Source organism: Panulirus ornatus, chromosome 30, assembly GCF_036320965.1.
Source record: "Panulirus ornatus isolate Po-2019 chromosome 30, ASM3632096v1, whole genome shotgun sequence".
In the NCBI taxonomy this organism is placed as follows: Eukaryota; Metazoa; Arthropoda; class Malacostraca; order Decapoda; family Palinuridae; genus Panulirus; species Panulirus ornatus.
Genome location: NC_092253.1, coordinates 19,419,765 through 19,438,593, shown reverse-complemented (window position 1 = coordinate 19,438,593; position 18,829 = coordinate 19,419,765). Strand labels below are relative to the sequence as shown.

The window sequence follows — 18,829 nt, the reverse complement described above, 5'->3', positions numbered from 1 at the left end:
GTGAAGCGTCCGGGGTAAACCATGGAAAGCTCTGTAGGTATGTATATTTCCGTGTGTGGACGTGTGTATGTACATGTGTATGGGGGGGGTTGGGCCATTTCTTTCGTCTGTTTCCTTGCGCTACCTCGCAAACGCGGGAGACAGCGACAAAGTATAAAAAAAAAAAAAAAAAAATATATACACATAAGTGCGTGTACAGTTTCATACGCAATATTTCTTCACATTTAATCATTTTAAAACAATTCATTTAATTACACGCAACTGGACGTCATTAGAACATAAAAAACTCTGCAGGCACAGTATGTTGTAGCTGCAATTTGGAATGGATGCTTTTCATCACTAGGTTAAAATCAGAAGAAAAGTGTACATAAAGGTTACCCAAAAGGGAGGTGACATTAAACAGTTTTCCTCCTATTACTAAAAAACGACCATTGTGAATGTTGTACAATTTTGTAATTACCTTACTAAATTTCCTAACAAGTATGTGGCTGCTGAAAATTTCATAAATATTAAACAGCTTCATAAAATACCATGTTAATCTATGGGGCTGAAATAATATGGTTTCAGCCAATTCAATTTATGAAGTAGCAGAATGAGCTGCCTATGGCTATATCCTTCATCTAGAATTATTAACTGTCACTGTGAAATTATGGTGCACCGATATTGATTCATCTTCTTCATGAGATTTGTAAATCTAAAAGTTTTCTAAGCAATTTAAGAAAAACATTGTCAAACATTTCAAATGCCTTTACAGTTGCTAAGTAGCCTTTAAAAGGTCAAATCCTTGGAAAACTTAACACCTAAGTGAAGAGGCTGCATTTCAGTTTCATTAAAAATTATCTAGTAGAAGTCTGCCTGACAAGTTCTTATACATACAAAAGAATGATGTAAGTAAAGTTAGCACAAAATATTTTGCACATGCAAAGAAATAAATAACAGAATCAAGCTTTACTATTCAGTTTCCTCACTGTTGCTATATGATGTCCATTTCAAACCAAGTTCACTTACACTGTAGAGCTGACAAAGGTTCTAGTGTTCATCTTTATAAATCAAATAAATGCTAAAAGTCACAACTAATACACACTCACAACATCAGCAATCTCTGATCCATGAATTCTTCACTATGAATATCAGTCAAATGCAAAAAATATCATAAGATACTCATCATATACCTGTATTTATGTTTAATGAATTCTTTACCTTCCCCATTCTTATCACCGTGAATTCTATCTGGTCAAACACTGAAAAAGATTCCATCTGAACAACTAATTTTACCTCTGGATTTTTCAACTACGTTAAATCTTAGTAGAATATTTTTGCCTGCTGCTCCATTATAAAGGTTAAACTTATTCACATAAGATAACTGTAAAATCCTACATACTTCAATCATTACCTTTCACTGTATATATTATCTAAGCATACTTAAATTACACTCTTTTTCCAAACACTCTGATAGCCTTTTCTTTCTTTACACTTTTCACCATCTCATTAATATTACCATCCTATTTATCATATCTCTTCACTCCTCCTTCAGAAGCAGCAAGATTTGTAAGGCAATGCTTGGTACTCACATCTCTGTGGTCAGGGTTCCAATCGTAATGTTGCTAAGCTGCCTGATACTCTAACACACAACACCTTATATGAAACTATGACCACCAACAAATGTAATTAATCTTTACAGACCCCAATTCATAAGGTTAACTGATACACTGTGTATACAACAGGAGAAATACTGCATTGCTCACATAGCTCAGTAAACTTTTACCACTGAGCTATTCATAAAGATTTGCACCTTTTACCTTAACCTTAGCATAGATTTATGGGCATCAATTACTATCTATAATATATATGTATGATAACAAGGTTGTTACAGTATCTGAATAATATTTTAAAGCCCTATCAATCTCTGTTTGTACCAGGCCCTTTTAAATTGCCCTCTCCATGCTGCTATGTATATCTTTAATTAGAATAATAACTTCTTCAAACATTCTGTTGCTAAATGCTATGTAATACACCTAATAATATAAGTCTTTACCTTCCCAAGTAAATTTTTGGTCTTACTGTATTCATTAATGACCAAAAGGGTTGTGGAAGGCCTTGCTTAAAAAGCTGTAGAGGATCTTGTACTGGCTATGCCATTATGGTAAGTCTTTGTCTCCTCTCACCATCACAGAATAATCTAGAAATATCTTATGACATCCCATTTCTATAAGGTGACAGGATTATTATATCATATATTCATGAAATGTTCTAAATTACTAACTATACTACTGCCTGAAGAACTGATTAATTACAATAAATAATTTTTCAACATTACTTCACCACAAACATATAACTTCTAAGGACGGCAAAACACAGCTCATGGGCAACAGAGTTTTAGCTCAGAGAAATAGAGTTATATTTTAAGTTGTTAAGAAATGTCCCTGAATTACTATAATAACAAGCATATAAACAATGATTCAAAATAAAAGGGATCACATTTTCTAGAACAAGATGTCAATGTGACAGTCAGTAATTTCAATGCAGCTTTCACAATCAGATAATGTCCATAATACACTCATGCTATATTCTAACATGAACTGCAATAAAAAATGCACAGCAGTGATTTCCTTGCACTGTACATTATTATTCATACAAGTATTTCACAGAAAGTAATCATACCATACAATTTGTAATAATACTTTCAAAACATCAACATAATCCTTAATCAAAGCATAACATTAACAAGCAGAACTTGAGGAAAATAATATTTAATATATTTTCTAACAAAAAATAACAAACTATTGCAGTACTGAATTATGAAAGATAGGGGAACTCTATGAGCTATATCAATATCTAAAATATATAAACCATATCTCAAAATGAGATAAACTTTATACAGTAATTTTGGCAACTAGCTATGCTTAAAAGTATCTAACTGTTTACAAGATAATATTCTGAAATTAATGTAGCAATGTGTTGAAAAACAAATCAATTTCAAACAGAGAAAGCAAAGGTCTTTTTGACCATAAATATTGTTTAATCTTACGTATGTTTGCATTATTTGATGTACATATTTGGAGTCAATGTGAAAAATGTAATTATCAATTCTGACAATCTTTGGCATGGTAAGTAAGAAATAAAAATTTAGCAGCACAAAGAGAAAAAAATATGCTAATGACTACTGAATCTGTGTTGTAGGACAGGAGACAAATGCATATGCTGGAAGTTGGTTGTAAACCCAATGATCAGGAGAAGGAGAACTGAACAGCCGTGTGGGGAAGGATGCATTCCGGGATGCACGCTCACGTTCATCCTTCCGCTGCTGCTCCTCTAAGGCTCTCTTGTGGCTTGTTGCAGTTTCTACATCTCCGCGGGCCAATGCTACACTTACATCAAGCCATAAACGTCTTGACTCGTTTGGAGCCTGCTGAGCTATGGGTCGCAAACGCTTAGTACAAACCAGAGGGATGTCGTTGACATCTATAATCTGTGGAATGTACAAGTTGAATGTGAACATGTAAGTATGAAAAATTAACTACATCAAACTCAAAATCCCAAACCACTCAAACATCAAGCCATCAGCTCATTTCAACAATGCTAATGACAAATCCCTGCAACTTGCCAATCACAAGGTTACACCTAACAGTTGGGGAGACTTGAAGAAAAAGGCATATGTGAGGTCATATGGGTTGATTTACTAATTCATGGGCAAGGAAACCTTTACACTGCAAAACTATCTTTCTATCATGAGTAACACAAGGGAAAAATTTAATTTTTGAAGACTGAAAAATCTTTTCTCTCCGAGACAACATTCTGTAAGCAGAGATACATTTTCTAGAAATATACTGTACCAGCTTGGATCCAATCAAACCCAATCATACTATCAGCATGCTCTGAATTTTTGAGAATTATCATCAGTATAATTAGCTGATTTCTGAATCTCTTTGCCTGTAAAAATGCACCTATACTACCAAAGACAAGAGAACTGTTGACTCCATGCAAATTTCTTTCGCTGTAATGTTCTCAATCTCAAAGTTGGCACAGATTAATTCTTTCTTTTCTCCAGCTAAAGGTTCTCTTCTTTGGTCAAATTCATACTGCTGCACCATCTGGTAGGCTCCAAAAATATTCAAACTAAACATATAAAGAACTCCATTTTTCATGTGTTAATGTTTCCACCCTTACTTTCATCACTACCGAGCTTTCATACTTCCCAATCTCTATCTTCTCCTGCATGTATTCTTGACAACCCTCATTCTTTTTAAAAATTTTCATTTTCTGATGCAAGAGTTGTGAATGATGTACAATTTCAAAGCCAACACAACATGCATAGCTCTTCTATGTCTGGTTTCCAACACTAAGAGGCTAGTCAGCTACCCAAATGTTTGAGGGCAATTCTGTATGTCATCCTTTTCTGAACACAGCTAACCGCTCAACAACAATGGAAGATAGATAATTACAATCATATCAACAATACACTATCATATCATTATTACTACTTTCATAATTATCAATATCAAGAATAAAGCATGTGGAAGAGAAGAAATAGTCATTGAGTATTCATAAAACTGGAGCAACTGAGGAAGAAAGAGAAAAGTAGCAACAGTGGTAGTAGTAGTTATCATAAAATTATTACTACCAACATATTTATGAGAAGGATATACCTCTTGATTTCCATTTGCATATGTGAACTCCAGAAGAGAGTCCCACTCTCCTTGCACTCTTGTCAGCGTTGTTCCAGCAGCATTTTTCACTTCTGCTGTTACCCTGTGCAGCTTCCCTCCATAGAATGGCTGAAAACAAAATATTTCTAACAATGTAACAATGCAAGTAGAGCACTTCTAACTGGTTCTGAAAAGGTTAGGGTGAAATACAAGGTGGGTTGCATAAACCCATCCACAATCTTTCATTTTTTTCTTTCATGACTCTGATACTTTAAAATTTCTAATAAACTGTAATTCATGAAAATATATTCTTCATCAACAGCATAAAATGCAAAAACTTGGGTGAAGAGTGAGGAAGGAGGTAATATGAACATGCATGAGATAGAACTTTGAAATACTCAGATATGGAAATCACTGAAGATAATAAACTATACTAGGGATCCTGCAATGGACCAATTGAAAGTAAAGATACTTAAGGCAGATGATAAATCAATATTTTGATGTAATGGATGTATTCATGTAGGTGGCAGAAGCAGTGCTGAGAGAGTACACTTAGTAATGCAAAAAGTTTCTTTTAAGTGGTATATTATCCACATGAAATCTGGGTAAGGAATGACATCTATTACTATCCATGGCAGCTGTCAAGCTCAGGAAGAACATTTCTCATACAGAAGTGCTTTCAGGGATACGGAAGGCAAAATTAACAATTCAGAACTTATAACTCTTCATTCACAAAAATCTGTAAATAATCTAATCCACAATTACATTACCTATCTCGAGCTCAGTCTGTGCTTATCAAACACATCTTCAACAAATATTTTAGATACCTCAAAACATATGACGGTATAAACAAAACACAAGTGAATGACATCTGCAATTCTTTTACCTTTGTATGGAAGACAATAACTGCCTGACAGCCAGTTTCTGGTGAAGAGATGTTGACACGGCCTCCTAATTCCACCCATGGTTCTGTAAGAATGCTGCGAGCATAGGCAGAAGGCATGGCCAAACTGTAGCTTTCTTGCACATTTCCTATCACAAGTGTGATGTCCCCTACCAGATTTACACCAACAGACATCCCCATAAATTTTGATTTCGTCCAGATGTGAGCATTTATACTTAGCTGCTTCTCTGGACATTCAAAGTAGAACGCTGACACTGCAAGAAACAATAAGACTAATTCAGTTTCCTTTGTAGTGCCTTACAAGGAATAAATTCAGGCACTTACTGGATGGCTCAGATCAAGAACATTATTCAGACTTAAACAAGGCTGTCCTTATACAATTATCTCTTATAATTACTTCTCACTTCCATGCATTTGCCTATACTTTACTTGCCCCAGTAACAAACATTCTTTCAGTTTTTCCCTTTTCCTCATATCTGTTATGCTCCATCCAGCTCCATCAAAAATCCTCACTAAATAATTTCATCTGTCTGCCTATATATAACATGGTTTTTCTGAAACGGAGGGTGGTCACTGCGGATTCTTAACTAAACAGTGCTTTTGTTGCTCATCTTATACGGATTCAGTTGTGCTATCACCCAATTCATTCATAAAGTCCATCTCTCTATACCGTCCCAATTTCATGCTTTACACCTATTCCCACTCAGTGAGTCAATTCATTCCACCAGAAGGTTTGACTTTTTCTTTTTTTTTTATTACATTTTTCCAAGGTATGAATATTCCCACTTTAAGTAACTTGCAGTGTTATCTCAACCCCCATTCTTGCTACATTTTACAATGTGTTATAAATACTTTTAAAGTCTCTCTATCTTTAGTCTAACCAATGTAATTGTAAACAAGAATCACCTTTCTTGAGCAAAACTTACCTTTTCTTACTCTCTCTTAAGCATTACAAATACTTCTAAAGTCTCCCAATCTCTAGTTTATCCAATTAAATTCCAAAATATGAATTCCAGTTCTTAAGGAGATCCACCCAGCTCTTATGTATAATTCACTTTTCTTACTCACAGTTATGCATTCTTTAACCACCAACTGCAACTGTCTTAGTTCTCAAAGCTTTATGTAAGATTTCTCCTCGTACATACCAAACCATCCTATACCAAAATGCACTGAGAAGCTATGAGGTGAAGTGATGATGGAATTGAAGAAAGACCAATGTAAGGAAAAGACAAAGAGGAAATAAAATGGCATGAGAAGTGTTGGCACAGATGACTGCATAGTCAATGAAATACACTAATTCATATGAATGTCGTACCACACTGCATCACTCACATGATATAATGAAGTGTAAAAATCATAGTTCTCTCCATGATTGGTCTGTTCTTTAAGCTTTGAGAGATTTTCTAAGATTACTAAGTTTGAAACCTCATCCTGCCTTCAGGCAAGGTTTATGCCTCTAATCCCTCACTAACCACCTTCCAGTAGTTGTAGCACATAACTCAGTCCAGGTCATACTTGCAAATCAGCAACCTCCACTTAGCAAAACATCATCCCAAGAGCTGACAAACAGGACACAACTGGTTGACACATAATTCTATAGGTTGGATGATACAGATAGATTATCAGCCTTCCTCTTTTTATCTTATTTTTCCACCCAACAAAGGATAAATATTCTTTTATGACTGGCTTATGGTATTGTGTATATATGTATGGGAAATTATTCTTATATATTGTGTACAGTAAATAGATATATTGCATATCTAAAATTACTGTTTTCCAGATGGTTGTTGATATTTCCATCCTTCTACAACTCATGGGAACCTCGAACACTTGTTTTTCTTTTTCTATTTTGTCAGATTTTTAGTGCACACTAGAGGTCCCTTAATGGGGAATACATAAAAGTTGGGACTTAGGGTTGAGTCATTCTAGAGTCACAACTATGATTCACACTCTGGAGATGTAACAATCGAGGTCAGGTGCCTTCTACAGTTTATGTCTGTCTAATTGACCTTGACTGGCATTTCAGTAGACAAGTGGCTCACTTAGTTCCATCCTGGAGGAGAGGGAGTTTTTCTGTTTTGTACAAAAGTTTTTTCTCACAGAGTTAGGAGCACTATGAGATTCTTGAAGACAAAGATCACTCCCAAGCTATGGTAGACTGGTTAGAATCATTTGACTCATCAATCTGGCAGTCTCACACTTTGACCAATGTAGCACCATGAAGGACCTTGATCACACATCATTCCCTTCTCACGAGATCAAAAAGAAATTCAAAGATGTGCCGTAATCAACTTACTGAAAGAACGAAACATACATATACCCTTTTCCAAGAGGCCAAACTTATACACAGATCTAACCTTCCTCCTTCTGTATAATTATGCATCCCTATGAAGTGGCAGACAATAAGGACAAGAAGGAGGACTCATAATACTTATGAACAAAATCCCATTCACAAACACTCCTCAGCATACACAATAAATCACAGAAAATGATAATACTCTTGAAATATAATCCACAAAAACTAAAAGACACAACACTACCTACAACACAATCAATATTCATATATTTCCCCTAATTCCCTGGGGATAGGGGATTAAGAATACTTCCCATGCATTCCTCACGTGTCGTAGAAGGCGACTAAAGGAGACGGGAGCGGGGGGGCCAGAAACCCTCCCCTCCTTGTATTTTAAAAGGGGAAACAGAAGAAGGAGTCACGCGAGGAGTGCTCATCCTCCTCGAAGGTTCAGATTGGGGTGTCTAAATGTGTGTGGATGTAACCAAGATGAGAAAAAAGGAGAGATAGGTAGTATGTTTGAGGAAAGGAACCTGGATATTTTGGCTCTGAGTGAAACGAAGCTAAAGGGTAAAGGGGAAGAGTGGTTTGGGAATGTCTTGGGAGTAAAGTCAGGGGTTAGTGAGAGGACAAGAGCAAGGGAAGGAGTAGCACTACTCCTGAATCAGGAGTTGTGGGAGTATGTGATAGAATGTAAGAAAGTAGATTCTCGATTGATATGGGTAAAACTGAAAGTTGATGGAGAGAGATGGGTGATTATTGGTGCATATGCACCTGGGCATGAGAAGAAAGATCATGAGAGGCAAGTGTTCTAGGAGCAGCTGAATGAGTGTGTTAATGGTTTTGATGCACGAGACCGGGTTATAGTGATGGGTGATTTGAATGCAAAGGTGAGTAATGTGGCAGTTGAGGGAATAATTGGTATACATGGGGTGTTCAGTGTTGTAAATGGAAATGGTGAAGAGCTTGTAGATTTATGTGCTGAAAAAGGACTGGTGATTGGGAATACCTGGTTTAAAAAGCGAGATATACATAAGTATACGTATGTAAGTAGGAGAGATGGCCAGAGAGTGTTATTGGATTACGTGTTAATTGATAGACGCACGAAAGAGAGACTTTTGGATGTTAATGTGCTGAGAGGTGCAACTGGAGGGATGTCTGGTCATTATCTTGTGGAAGGAAAGGTGAAGATTTGTGGGGGTTTTCAATAAAGAAGAGAGAATGTTGGGGTGAAGAGAATGGTGAGAGTAAGTGAGCTTGGGAAGGAGACTTGTATGAGGAAGTACCAGGAGAGACTGAGTACAGAATGGAAAAAGGTGAGAACAAAGGAGGTAAGGGGAGTGGGGGAGGAATGGGATTTATTTAGGGAAGCAGTGATGGCTTGCGCAAAAGATGCTTGTGGCATGAAAAGCGTGGGAGGTGGGTTGATTAGAAAAGGTAGTGAGTGGTGGGATGAAGAAGTAAGATTATTAGTGAAAGAGAAGACAGAGGCATTTGAATGATTTTTGCAGGGAAAAAATGCAAATGAGTGGGAGAGGTATAAAAGAAAGAGGCAGGAGGTCAAGAGAAAGGTGCAAGAGGTGAAAAAGAGGGCAAATGAGAGTTGGGGTGAGAGAGTATCATTAAATTTTAGGGAGAATAAAAAGATGTTCTGGAAGGAGGTAAATAAAGTACGTAAGACAAGGGAGCAAATGGGAACTTCAGTGAAGGGGGCAAATGGGGAGGTGATAACAAGTAGTGGTGACGTGAGAAGGAGATGGAGTGAGTATTTTGAAGGTTTGTTGAATGTGTTTGATGATAGAGTGGCAGATGTGGGGTGTCTTGGTCGAGGTGGTGTGTAAAGTGAGAGGGTTAGGGAAAATGATTTGGTAAATAGAGAAGAGGTAGTAAAAGCTTTACGGAAGATGAAAGCCGGCAAAGCAGCAGGTTTGGATGGCATTGCAGTGGAATTTATTAAAAAAGGGGGTGACTGTATTGTTGACTGGTTGGTAAGGTTATTTAATGTATGTATGATTCATGGTGAGGTGCCTGAGGATTGGCGGAATGCTTGCATAGTGCCACTGTACAAAGGCAAAGGGGATAAGAGTGAGTGCTCAAATTACAGAGGTATAAGTTTGTTGAGTATTCCTGGTAAATTATATGGGACGGTATTGATTGAGAGGGTGAAGGCATGTACAGAGCGTCAGATTGGGGAAGAGCAGTGTGGCTTCAGAAGTGGTAGACGATGTGTGGATCAGGTGTTTGCTTTGAAGAATGTATGCGAGAAATACTTAGAAAAACAAATGGATTTGTATGTAGCATTTATGGACCTGGAGAAGGTATATGATAAGAGTTGATAGAGATGCTCTGTGGAAGGTATTAAGAATATATGGTGTGGAAGGCAAGTTGTTAGAAGCAGTGAAAAGTTTTTATCGAGGATGTAAGGCATGTGTACGTGTAGGAAGAGAGGAAAGTGATTGGTTCTCAGTGAATGTAGGTTTGCGGCAGGGGTGTGTGATGTCTCCATGGTTGTTTAATTTGTTTATGGATGGGGTTGTTAGGGAGGTGAATGCAAGAGTTTTGGAAAGAGGGGCAAGTATGCAGTCTGTTGTGGATGAGAGAGCTCGGGAAGTGAGTCAGTTGTTGTTCACTGATGATACAGCGCTGGTGGCTGATTCATGTGAGAAACTGCAGAAGCTGGTGACTGAGTTTGGTAAAGTGTGTGAAAGAAGAAAGTAAAGAGTAAATGTGAATAAGAGCAAGGTTATTAGGTACAGTAGGGTTGAGGGTCAAGTCAATTGGGAGGTAAGTTTGAATGGAGAAAAGCTGGAGGAAGTGAAGTGTTTTAGATATCTGGGAGTGGATTTGGCAGCGGATGGAACCATGGAAGCGGAAGTGAATCATAGGGTGGGGGAGGGGGCAAAAATTCTGGGAGCCTTGAAGAATGTTTGGAAGTCGAGAACATTATCTCGGAAAGCAAAAATGGGTATGTTTGAAGGAATAGTGGTTCCAACAATGTTGTATGGTTGCGAGGCGTGGGCTATGGATAGAGTTGTGCGCAGGAGGGTGGATGTGCTGGAAATGAGATGTTTGAGGACAATATGTGGTGTGAGGTGGTTTGATCGAGTAAGTAATGTAAGGGTGAGAGAGATGTGTGGAAATAAAAAGAGTGTGGTTGAGAGAGCAGAAGAGGGTGTTTTGAAATGGTTTGGTCACATGGAGAGAATGAGTGGGGAAAGATTGACCAAGAGGATATATGTGTCAGAGGTGGAGGGAACGAGGAGAAGTGGGAGACCAAATTGGAGGTGGAAAGATGGAGTGAAAAAGCTTTTGAGTGATAGGAGCCTGAACATGCAGGAGGGTGAAAGGCGTGCAAGGAATAGAGTGAATAGGAACGATGTGGTATACCGGGGTCGACGTGCTGTCAATGGATTGAACCAGGGCATGTGAAGCGTCTGGGGTAAACCATGCAAAGTGTGTGGGGCCTGGATGTGGAAAGGGAGCTGTGGTTTCGGTGCATTATTACATGACAGCTAGAGACTGAGTGTGAACAAATGGGGCCTTTGGTGTTTTTCCTAGCGTTACCTCGCACACATGAGGGGGGAGGGGGTTGTTATTCCATGTGTGGCGAGGTGGCGATGGGAACAAATAAAGGCAGACAGTATGAATTATGAACATGTGTATATATGTATATGTCTGTGTGTGTATATATAAGTGTACATTGAGATGTATAGGTATGTATACTGTGCATGGGTGGACATGTATGTATATACATGTGTATGTGGGCGGGTTGGGCCATTCTTTCGTCTGTTTCCTTGTGCTACCTCGCTAACGCGGGAGACAGCGACAAAGCAAAATAAATAAATAAATAAATATTTCCCCTAACCACCTGCCCTACCAGATACATTTGCCAACTACAGCATCTATCCAGGATTCCTAAAGACTTACATTTACATGGAGATTTCAAAACCCATCTTCAACACTCACACACAAGATCCCTTAGTGAACTTTGAACTCCTGACCCTAAGCAACCAGCTATTCATACTCCTACTGCAGCAGCCAACCTCACCAAATATCATGTTTTGTACATAAGAAATGCACAGAAGGATCACTTGGAGCACAATACATAAGCTTTCTTCTGACCACTTACCCATTCTGTTACACTTCATTGAACTCCCTCAACCCACACAGGTGCAAAAAGAAATAAAACACAGTAGCCAGAATTCATACAGGATATAACATCAAAGCTCCAAAACTTCATTACAGATGATTTCCCACCTATGTGCAATGCCCTGTATAAAATGATACAGAGTAATGAGGAAATATTGGAGTGCACAAAAAAAAAAATTCTAGAAGACATACACAGAATACTAAAAGGTTTTGACTCATATAAGGCTCATGGTCCTGATGAAATTTCTCAATATGTGCTGATAATAAAAGCAGATACACTTGATATACCACTAAGAATGTTGTTCAAAATTCTACCAGAGAAGGGTAAAGTGCCAAGGAAGTGGAAGAGGGCAAACATTATATCCACCCTTAAAAGGGGAGACCAAAAAAAAAAAAAGCTGAACTACAAACTAGTCACCATGATGAATGTTGTGAGTATAGTACTGGAAAAGGTACTTAGAAAGCAAATGGTTGACTATATGCAAAGAAGAAATTACCTAAGTAAGAGACAGTAGATTTTCAGGGGAAAAAAAATCATGTATAACAAACCTCTTAAAGAGTTCTATGAGAGTGTGAACTCCACTTCAGACGGAAGAAAAGGAAGGGTGGATTGTCCGTACGGGGACTCCCACAGAGCATCTGATACTGTACCACATTGGCAGCTGGGAAAGAAGCTGCATCTTCAGTTAGGAACTGAGGGCAAACTACTTCAATGGAATGAAGGTTAGTATATCTCAGAGATAACTTCTGAATATGGGCTGAGGTGACCAGTGGTATACTGTACAACAGTTCTGTTCTAGAACCATTGTTTTTTCATTTATGTGAATGATCTTTCACAGGGACTAGACTTCTGCCTGAATATGTTTGCAAAAGATGCCAAAATTATGAGGGAGGCAAAAAGTGAAGAGGAATGCACCATCCCGCAAGAAAACTTACATATACTCTGAAGCTGGTCCGATACATGGTTGACGCAATTCAACCAAAATAAGTACAAAGCAACAAGGATGGGATACAGTGAAGGACAGTCTCAATATGAATATTATCAAGATGGAAATAAGCCATAGGAATCTGGGTGTGAAAGGGACCCAGAGGGAGACATCATCCCTAACCTATCACTAGAGTCCCATAATGAAATAAAATAGGTGTTCACATTCTATATTAGGTCAAAACTAGATTATGCTTTTCAAGCTTGGTCACCACGCTTAAAGAAGTACAAAGACGTCTAGACATGGGCAACAAAGATGGTACCAAAAGTATGACAGCAACATTGTAAGGAAAAGTTAGAGGCCTTGGATTTATCCATCATGGAAGAGAGAAGAGCAAATGTTGATCAGATCATAACCTTCTGGTTTTTAAAACAATGTCAACAGAGAACAGTTCTTCAAAAGATGCAAGAACAACACAACTAGGAGCCACAACATAATATTTAGTAAGAAAATTGTCTATCTAACAATCTATATCTTTGATGCCTGTTCCCTTCAGGAATTCCCATGAAAAGGGTGACCATGGCAAAAGTCTGCACTTATCCTGTCCTTTCATGCCTCCCTTGCATATGTTATTTCATGCAATCTTCTACCATTTCTATCTCCCTGTTACTCTTCCACTCTTTTTCCCCATGTCACAGGTGGTCTTGCTCTCACACCAATCCCTTCAATTGTACTATCATACACTCTCCTTGCATTTCCTGCCATACCAAACCAACTCATTTCTTTCTTCATTCCATCCAGCCATATCACATGCTCCTCTCAAATAGCTCATTTTCACAGCCCAGATTCTCGTCTTCTGTGACTCAATCCATTTCCATGTTTTATCAGTATAGGTCACGGTTGGGATGACTATGTTGTCCCTTACCTTCATTACATTCATTTTTTTAATATATATTCACCATTCACTACATCAGCAAGGCAACATCAAGAACAGATGACTGAATCTTAGAGGGAAAAATCCTCAATTGGCCCCTTCTTTGTTCCTTTCTCCCCTATACCTAATGACTCTTCTAACCTGTTCTACTCCCTCCCTTCTCTCCTATCGTATCAAAAAACTTACCCTGAGATAATTCCTAAAAACTTAATTTCTCCCACCTCTTCTAGTCTTTCTCCCCTGTATCTATAATGTGGTTTAGTACACTTTCTTCCTTCACTCTAGAGGATTATGCAAAATCTATAATTTCACTCTGTTTCCTTTTAAACACCAATACTTTACTTTTACTTGCCTACAATTAGCACACATCATAAAAGACACACCCTTCTGCTTCACTAACCTCTTCTTCACCTCTGTGATTCATTCCATGTCCATGTTTTGGCTACATAAGTCATGGTTGGAAGGAATATGCTATTCCTTTACCTTTTTTCACTTCCATACTCACACCTCTACCCTTCATTATTGCTTCTAGGAACTCAGTGACTCTTTTACCTTTGTACTGCTCTCTCTCTTATCTCTCTTTCCATATCACCAAATTTACCCAAGACAATTCATCAATACTTTAATTCTCTCATCTCCTCCAGTCTTTCTACCACCATATCTATAACACATTAAGTACACTTTCTTCTTTCACTCTATGTGGTTTTGCAAAATCTATACTTTCACTCTACTTCCTTTCAAACAACATTACATTCCTTTTACTTGCTTGCATTTACCTTCAATTGCCTACACTTGCACACATCTTAAAAGACACTTACAACCTTCTGCAACATCGCTTCACTCTCAGCAAACAACATATTATTATCTGCAAAAAGGCTTGTCACCAGCCACCATTCCTCACTGCCACACTCCACATTTGCACCCTGTTCTCCAGGTTTTGCTTTCACTTCTCATATCACTTCATCCATATATATGTTAAAAAGCCACAGTGGCATCACGCAGCCCTGCCTCACATCCACATGATGCGTTCACAACTCTATAAAAGTTTTCCACACCATCCAACAATTGTCTCCCTTCCCCCTACATCCTTAACATATCCCATGAAGCATTCCCCTCAACTTTGTCATAAGCTTTCTCATCCATGAATGCTGCATACAACCTCTTATCTTTTGCTAGATACTTTTCAACAAACATTTTCATCACAAAAATCTGATCCACACATTCCATACCCTTCCTAAATCACCTTGCTCCTCACATATTCTGCATTCAAACGCTTACATTACTCCAGCAACAATACTCTTGCATAAACTTTTCCTAGTATACTGAACAGACTTATTCCCCTATAACTGCTACATACATCATTAGCACCTTTTCCGATGAATAAAGTCACAATAAAGGCTTTCACCCAATCCTCAGGCACAGCCTTCTGTTTCCATACTAAATGCATCAACTCTATCATACTATCTCCTCCAAACTTCAGCATTTCAACTGAATCTCATCCATTCCAAATGCTTTTCTTACCTTTAGCCTCATTACTGCCCTTTTCACCTCCCTTCTTGCTACAGGCCCTTGCACTTGTATCCTCCTTCCATCCTCCATACCCAAGCATGAAACAACTGCTGTCTCACCTTCTCCAACATTCATCAGTTCAAGATACTCTTTCCATCTTCCTTTCATCTCCTTTTGATATAACAATTCCCCTTCCACACTTATCGCATTACCATTTCCACACTTACATCCACCTCCTTCCTTTTTCACCTACTTCCAGTGCAATTTCATGAGAGTGTAACTGTCATGGAAATGTATATAAATCTCACCTGGAGGATGATGGGAGACCTGCTCAGCTGAGAATCTGATGGTAATGTAAGAGCTCCTCTTTCCTTCTGCTTGCTTATCATCAGAAGCCTCAACAGTGTCCTGCTTAAAGAGTAAGAAAAATCCCTGAAAAAATCCTTAAAAACATGCAGCAAGACTGCAACTCTATGCTTTCAATTCTCTAAGCAATAGCTGGTGCCTTTATTGAATAATCACATCACAGAAATTTGAAGTTATTATTCTGTTTAATAATAAATTATCTATAAAATCAACCAAAATGTATCAGTATTAATTCATCTTCAATTCCATTCCAGCTTACAGGGAGCAAATCAAGTGTTTATCTGTTAGTTTATTCACATACATCCTTAGCTTAGGTCCATTATGCTAAAATGAGCATGTGCCTCAACACTAATATGCACATTGCCCATTTTTTCACTTTCACTAGAAGCTATTCTTCACTTCACCGCTCACACAAGATTACCCCAGTACCTCACCTCAAACATCTCTTGCCCTAAACAATTCACTCACTCCATCTGCTACCATTACCATGTATATGCTGCTACTTTCATGATGCAGTTATGTACTGAATTATAGAAATGTAGGCTTAGAAATTTCAAAAACCCTTTTCTCTCCAAGGGAGCATCCTGTAACATGAGATTTTCTAAAATGTTATTTAACAAAAATTGGGGTTAGGACCAAACCCAGTCTTTTTAGTGGAGAAACACTGGTTTCCCTACCCATCATTATCCTCCAATAAAGTAGCAGCAGCTTGCTCATTTTGTACCCACCTTAAACTAATCAGAGACTCCCAGAGAGATGGCATCATCAAACTACTCTCTCACTGCTGCTACAAAACCTCCTCCAGCAAAACTGTCCCCCCACTTCCTTGCTCTCAGACTCACATTAACACCAGGCATTCCCACACCATTCCTTCCCCTTCCACTTGAGCTTACTTACACTAACAGCCAGAACATTCAGGGTTCCTGTTCCCAATCATACAACCTATATCTGCCTTTTTCTAAACCTAACTGCATCCATGCACATTCAGCCATCCTAGCCTGAGTAAATTAGGAGGATAAGCACTCCTCACTTGCTCTTTCTTCTGTTCAAACTTCTAAAAACTGTAATACTAGGAAGGGAGGGCTTCCTAAGCTCATGCTTCTGCAATTTTAGTGCTTTCTAAGACATACAGGAATACAAGGATATTATTCTTCCCCCTGTCAAGATATGCCTTCAAATATTCTAGATCTGTTCTAGTTTCAGCTATGCCCTCTACAGACACATATTTCTCTTCCTAGTCCACCTCACTTGTATTGTTTATAAACTTTCCTCTTCATCACTTAATTCATCAATTGCCCTGTGTATCATATAGTGTTGGAAGTCAACAAGGAATAACATGCCAAACCAATGCATGTGTACCTTCCACGATGATCTATGGGAGACTAAAATGCACAATATTTCTTCCAGTTATGTCAAGAGGCTCATAGCAACATCTATGGGAAATTAGGATTTCAAATGAGTGAAAGCCATAACATAGTCATATGATACCACAAGCCATACCCTGAGAGGGAGTCATGCGAATGATTAAACAGTAAAAGAGTTAAAGGTGACTGAATGGAAACCGTATAAAAAACAAAAAACAACTTTTATGGAATCTTCTATTACTGAGGTGGGATTGCATCACCATAAATGACAAAAGTTATTTATCAACAAAGTCCATTAAAACATAATGATTAGACTTACACATTACACACAAACAAAAAAAATAAATAACCCCTTTCTGGTCTGAAGATCAAACTCAAATAAAACAGATAATCAAAATACATTTTGTAATCCACTGTTAAGTTACACATACGGTTGGAGGACTGGGGTCCTGAGGAACACGCCAACTACAGTGGAAAACTTCTCCAATGATTGGGTTGTACGGTTTCTTTGCCACTGAACCATTACGTCCAACATGGATACTAGTTAAGTACCACTTCACCACTTGTTGTATACGCTCTTCCTGGGTAGCAGCATCACCAATTCTGAAACAAAGATAATAATGAAAATCATGCTGGGAGCACAAAAGTGAAACACCTGCTAAGCATTATGGATGTCTGGAATGATCAAGAGGGAAAAACACTATGGAATGATGTAGAAACAATTATAATCATTAGCGCATAAAATGTAAAACTTAAAGAGATAAATGCTGTAATACTGATATGAAAGAAAGTGTGGAATCAGTAAATATACAAAATGTACTAGGCATGCTAACTAACAAGAAAAAAGTTAACTAACTAACACATTTCAATAAGTTTGACAAACGTCAGAGGTGGTAAAACATACAATTATTAATGAAGGGCTCTGTCTTTGAAAGTATTCTATGCCCCAGCCACAGCGGTAAATTATATGATGTATTACAACCTTATTTTCAAATCAACCTATTTTTGGCTCTTATTTCTTATGAGGTAGAGTTAGAAACCTTATGATTATCATAGTTCAGTATTACTTTTCAGTACTAATCATATGATGTATTACAATCTAAATTCTAATCAACTCAGAAAGTTGGGCCTTTTTGTCTCCTTATTTCAGAACAGATGGGACTAAAACTGCTCACATTTTGATAAAAGCTTCATCTCTCATATAATGTCATGAGCTTTGGTTCATGGAAAATAAAGTTAGATTGCACAGACCAACAGATTACAATAATAACAACACTGACATTACCATACCATAAAAATACCACATAATTCACACCACCAAATGAAAAGGAAAACATGTATGAAAGAGTTCAGAGAAGCTATATGTATCTGATCCTCTCCTCAAAACTGGGAATAAAGTAATGACTGATGATCAAAAAAGGAAAATTAGCAGCATAAAGTAAATGATATCAATGGAAATTTATCTGCAGAAAGAAGTAGAAGATAACAGTGTGTCTGTGTTTAGCACCTCATTAAATGTCAAATGTAAAGAAAAACTCTTTAACCTATTCATCCTCTCCATATGACCAAACTATGGGAGATTATTCCAGAATAGGGGGTACCATTACCCCACTGTCTCTTGTGCAACAATGGTCAAGATGTGGGACCACAAGGTTAGGTAGCCAAATTACTCTTTGCTGCCTAACATGGCTTGAGGGGTGATTTTCATCCTTACCAACACTCCCAGTATTTCTAACTC

At 37.9% G+C, this 18,829-nt stretch overlaps 1 protein-coding gene across 3 annotated transcripts in view; it reads right to left on the bottom strand.

Annotated features, from left to right (window-relative positions):
- Positions 1 to 362: 362 nt before the first annotated feature.
- LOC139758441 (oxysterol-binding protein-related protein 11-like) overlaps positions 363 to 18,829 on the bottom strand; it is a 94,556-nt gene continuing 76,089 nt past the window's right edge. For all 3 annotated transcript variants that reach the window (XM_071679862.1, XM_071679859.1, XM_071679860.1), the window contains 5 exons: positions 17,523 to 17,694; positions 15,670 to 15,769; positions 5,533 to 5,804; positions 4,647 to 4,775; positions 363 to 3,469 (listed from right to left, as the gene is read on the bottom strand). In XM_071679862.1, the coding sequence (XP_071535963.1) occupies positions 3,161 to 3,469; positions 4,647 to 4,775; positions 5,533 to 5,804; positions 15,670 to 15,769; positions 17,523 to 17,694 (982 nt within the window). In that variant the 3' untranslated portion in view covers positions 363 to 3,160. The remainder of the gene's footprint in view (positions 3,470 to 4,646; positions 4,776 to 5,532; positions 5,805 to 15,669; positions 15,770 to 17,522; positions 17,695 to 18,829) is intronic.